Source organism: Wasmannia auropunctata, unplaced genomic scaffold (assembly GCF_000956235.1).
Source record: "Wasmannia auropunctata unplaced genomic scaffold, wasmannia.A_1.0 LD336103.1, whole genome shotgun sequence".
NCBI classification, from domain to species: Eukaryota; Metazoa; Arthropoda; class Insecta; order Hymenoptera; family Formicidae; genus Wasmannia; species Wasmannia auropunctata.
In genome coordinates, this window is record NW_012026787.1 from 494127 (window position 1) to 498922 (window position 4796).

The 4796-nt window shown below is 37.5% G+C and overlaps 2 protein-coding genes across 2 annotated transcripts in view; both read right to left on the reverse strand.

Annotated features, from left to right (window-relative positions):
- The window catches only part of LOC105457295 (ankyrin-3-like), a 45710-nt gene that overhangs the window by 19554 nt on the left and 21360 nt on the right, over positions 1-4796 (reverse strand).
- Positions 2005-4796, reverse strand: part of LOC105457286 (E3 ubiquitin-protein ligase mib1-like) — a 7385-nt gene continuing 4593 nt past the window's right edge. Inside the window, exons 5-8 of the mRNA XM_011701882.1 lie at positions 4092-4458; positions 3715-3926; positions 3281-3528; positions 2005-3053 (exon numbers count right to left, since the gene is read on the reverse strand). Coding sequence (XP_011700184.1) covers positions 2731-3053; positions 3281-3528; positions 3715-3926; positions 4092-4458 — 1150 coding nt within the window. The 3' untranslated portion in view covers positions 2005-2730. The remainder of the gene's footprint in view (positions 3054-3280; positions 3529-3714; positions 3927-4091; positions 4459-4796) is intronic.

The following is a 4796-nucleotide window of genomic DNA, read 5'->3' on the forward strand; positions in this document are numbered from 1 at the left end:
GTGCTCTTCCGATCTAAAATTATTTGAAAAAACAATGGCATTAAATTTAATTTTGCTGCATATACTGTTGCATAGTTTAAACGGTTAATAAAAAAAAATACTTTTGTCTCTATGTTTAATCAAATACTTGGCAACTTGTATGATATCATATTTGTTTTTTTTTTACAACTTTTATTTGTTAAAATAATATTTTTGGTTTAGGAAAATTGGAACGTACAATCGATACTTTTTTATATACTTGGCGTAAACTTTTTCTTTTTTTTTTTTAATATATTATTTCTAAAGTTTTTAATATTTTCTAAAAGAAGGCATGACATCATGGTAATTGATAAGATTTTACACAGTGTAAACGTTTTAACTGCTAAATATATATTTAGTAATGCATAACATGATTCAAACAACACATTAATCAAACGCACGGCATAAGACAACCAGAAAAAATCTGAGAATCAGAAGAAGCATAAACAGTACCATGGAAACATAAAGGACTAAATTAACAGCATACATATTTGCAGCATACTTCCTTCATTCATAGTATCATAACGATTATCTTATTCTAACAGTAATAAAGGGCTGCCTACAATGGAAAATCGTAGAATCTACGACAGAGATCATAGCAGCTCAGATAGCACACAGAGCCCAAAAGAATTCATTAGTATATTCAGTTTGATGTTATCAATTCTGAGTTCATTTTCAGGTGCAAAAAGAATCTCTTTTAAAAACAGAATTCTTTTTGGATCTGAAAATGAACTCAGAATTGGTGACATATAACTGAGTTCTTTTTTCATTCTCTGTGTTAGGAATGTTTAGTACCCGGAGACTAGCGCCCTCTTTCGCCTACTCGTAATAACTTTAAGTCAATAGAGGGCCTCGAGAAAAATTCTTTGTAATACTCATGCATTCAGGCATTCGTACGTTACGTGTCGAGAACACTGTGAATAATAAAAGGTATCCGATTATAAACCTTCGAGAGATTATTGCTCGCTCCTATCCACCGACTAAAACGTATGTTACACTCTGTGCTATCTGGGAGTATAATATAAGAAATGGATCAATTACAATTAATATCAATTTAATCAATCTTGTGCTCAACAAATCCGATAAAAAGTAACAAGAAAATATAGAAATTTTATAAAAATGCTATGATTTTATTTAATCTTATCATATCAATCGGACATCACGACAGCTAGAAAAGCTATTATCGTTTTACTTTTTATCAAGCGACGCGGTAGCGGTGCGACGCCAAGTGTCCTTTCTAAAAAGAGGCATGACATCGATACTCGCATCTATCGAAATTTGAAGCCTCTTTTCCGAGATTTTTTATGATGATTGCGCTTATTTCGCGATCAACAGCTGTCATTGCATATTTTGACAGTTGTGTGTATTGAAGTTGATGAAGTGCATAGCAAATATAGCAAGAAGAGAAAAATGTTAAATAGCGCGCGCGAAGCGATTTTTCAGGGCAGGAATTCGCTTAGTTTTCGAACACATGAAAACTGTATTCTTTTTTTTTCTCCACAAAAATGTGACGATATATACGAACGTTTCTTTGCTTCTATTGTTGTCGCATAAGCACCATCGCGCGTTTTCTTGCGTTGAGATGAGAAGCTCGATACTTTCGGTGCTTGTTATCCGTGCTGCTTTAAACATGGAATAACACGGAATAAAGTACAAGCCCAAACATCGATTCGTAAAAGAGGAAAGCGTACACGATGTACAATCACACGATGTACATCGTCGAGATACAAAATACCCTTTGTTTTCTTGTATTATAATAATTAATTTTTAATAACAGATTACTTAATATAATTACTGGAGGATCAATTACCGCAAATTGGAAGCTCAAATTTCCATTAAGTTGAACGCTGAGATTGACTCCAAAGAGAGTTGAAACGTTCATCTTGCGTAATGCAGTAATGTAGTAATTAATAATTGTTAATATATACTTTTGGGCACCAATTACAACCGCTCTGATTCCTTCATAGCCTTATTTTATTTTGTACTTTTTTTAATAGATATTTTTTATTGCAATATTTTTAATTTAATTGTGTACAAATTAAATAAAAGTATCGTAAAAGCGAACTATTTTGTGTCCAAGCAACGCAATTCTCGTGTTCCGCTCAAATCCGTTTCACTGGCAAGACGGCGCATTTGATATGATATAAAAGCTTTGTCTCTTTCGTACAAATTGTTTGTGGAAATAAAGCGTACATTTTGTAAGTTTAATTTAATCAGTCCCGCAATACGTCGTATGTCGGGTCGTAAGCAATATCTTTGGTCGTAAGCCGTAAGCCGTAAGAGTTGACCAATCACAGTCGAATATAAGAAGAACATTCGATTGTGACTGGTCAGGTTTTAACGATTTGCGGCTTACATACGACCCGACATACGACGTGTTGTAAAACGGGCCTCAAAGTACGATGAGCGTCCTTACGATCAATTAATAAATATTCTCCTTTGCCGACATCCTGTGGCTGGCAGAGTTTCCTGTTGAGAAAGCAAACAGAGTGTCTCGAGGGAAATATGCAATATAGCGAGCAAAAAATTTTCTGCGAATACATGTCTCACGTTCTGAATTGTGTTCGAGCATCTACTGTTTAAAACTGGATACATCAGGACTATTTTATTATTATTACCACTGGTGCTATTATCGATCTTTTCTCTTGAGATACGCTGCACACGCACCGCATGATAATAAACATTCTGATGCGCGATTATTGATCGGATAGTCTAATATAAATCAATAATTTTTGTGATCGTCTTGCGGCATATATGACAGGTGTTTAGTTGAACGGCACAGAGATCACACGCGCAGTGCCCGCATAGAAAGACGACGTTACGACGACGTTCTACGCAGATGCTGCACATATTCGCCTCTTCCATATCTGCGATTTTGTTCCCCAAATAACGAAATATTTGGAGCGTAAGGGGCTCCAGACCTTTGTCTTTCTCCTTCTCCCTATCGCTAATCTCCTCCTTCTGTTTGATCTCCGACGATACGTCCTTCGATTTATCCGGATTGGATATGACCTCGTCCGTCGTCAGGTGATCGTCTAAAAAAATATGTGAAAATAATGTAAAACGTTTGCATACAATTTTTACGGGACTCTATATATACAGTTATAGTTTATATGTAATATAGCATAGTCTATACATATATAAGCATAGTTTATATATAATTTGTTACACAGAATATCTCGCAGATACAACAAACACTTAATTCGCTAAGATTCCTTGTTCAAATTTCGATTATTTACAGAAGATCGGTAAAATCACGTGCCTTGAATCGTTTGCGTCATGACGACAGTATGATCGTATCCAACGAGTGTGGTACTACTGTTGAGATCAATTCGGTTCTCTTGATTTGTGCGGTTCTCTGTTATGATCCCCAAGCAATCCCGATATTCCGCGGCGTCACCAAAGCGGGCTATATTCTTCCTCACGCCGGGCAATCTTTCCAACTGCGATATATTAACTATCCGATACGCAGGCGGTTTTACGGAACTATTCGATGGATTGTTCTCTATTCTGCAAGTCAAATTACGTACATTTTACGTTCGTATTAATAACAGTTTAAATTGTCAAAATTATTGCGTGATTCCGGAAGCGTTACAAGTTTTCAAAACGGTAAATCAATTCAGCTTTGTGTTTCAATCAAATTTATATTTCGAAGATTGGACTTGCGGAACGTTTAAAACAATCGTATTTTCTTACTCTAACTGCGTGTTGTAACCTTGGCATTTGTAAAATCCTAGAAAATAGGCGAGCACAGCGATCTGTTGCTTGTCTTCCAAAAGATCAAACGGTGTCATGTTTTTGTTGTTTCTGACTTGCATAAGAAGTTTGCAGCTTTTGTCCGCTCTTATTAGGAAACAAACTAATGCTAATTCAGTTTGTGCGCCTTGCCTCGCTAGGTTCTGCCAAATCTACCCGAAACAAGAAATTGATCGTTAGAAAAAATTGATAATTAAATTATCCCTTTTTTCAATTTCTTTTCAAATTCTTCAGCCTTAAATATAAAACAGCACAACTTTGTATATATGTATATATATGGGATTGGTTTACGTTAAAAGTACTTTCAGACGACGTACACCATATATAAGTGGTGAATCTCGGCTACTTTCGGGTGTAGGCACGACACTCTGTTGATTCTGGCTCTTGGCTATGAAACACGCAATATGCAGGACGGTGTTACCGTCTTTTATGCTGCCGACGTCCGCATTGTGATACACCAGCAGCTCCACGAGTGGCCAGTGTTCATTCCGAGTCGCTATGTGCAACGGTGTTTCCTCTAGATTGTTGCGCAAATCGACCGTCGCGCGGCCACCATTCTGCGAGAGGAGAATGGCTGCGACTTCTCTGCATCCGAGCAGTGCCGCTACATGCAACGCTGCGAATCCGTCCTCCATTTTCACATCCACCAAATGTCGCGCGCGTGTAACCAATTTTTTTGTTGCACTGCAAATTCACAGATTCACGTTATAGTTAGATTGATCGGGTGAATTCTAAGCGTGGACACGCTATTGCTACACAGACATGAGCGTAATAAATCGTTATGCGACTATACTTCGTCTGCCTTATTCACGTACTAAGCGTTGCTCTGAAGCGCAGCGTGATGCAGGATATTGGAGTCCCATTGATTCCTCAGCGTGAAGTCGACTCTCTCGCATTCGAATATCGCGTCGATTACGTCCAGCGCGTTTTATGTAATCGCGTCGTGCAGTGCTGTGTAGCCACGCGAATCTTGGAGATTGACGTCGCAATTATAACGTAGCAGCACTCTCACGCATTGTACG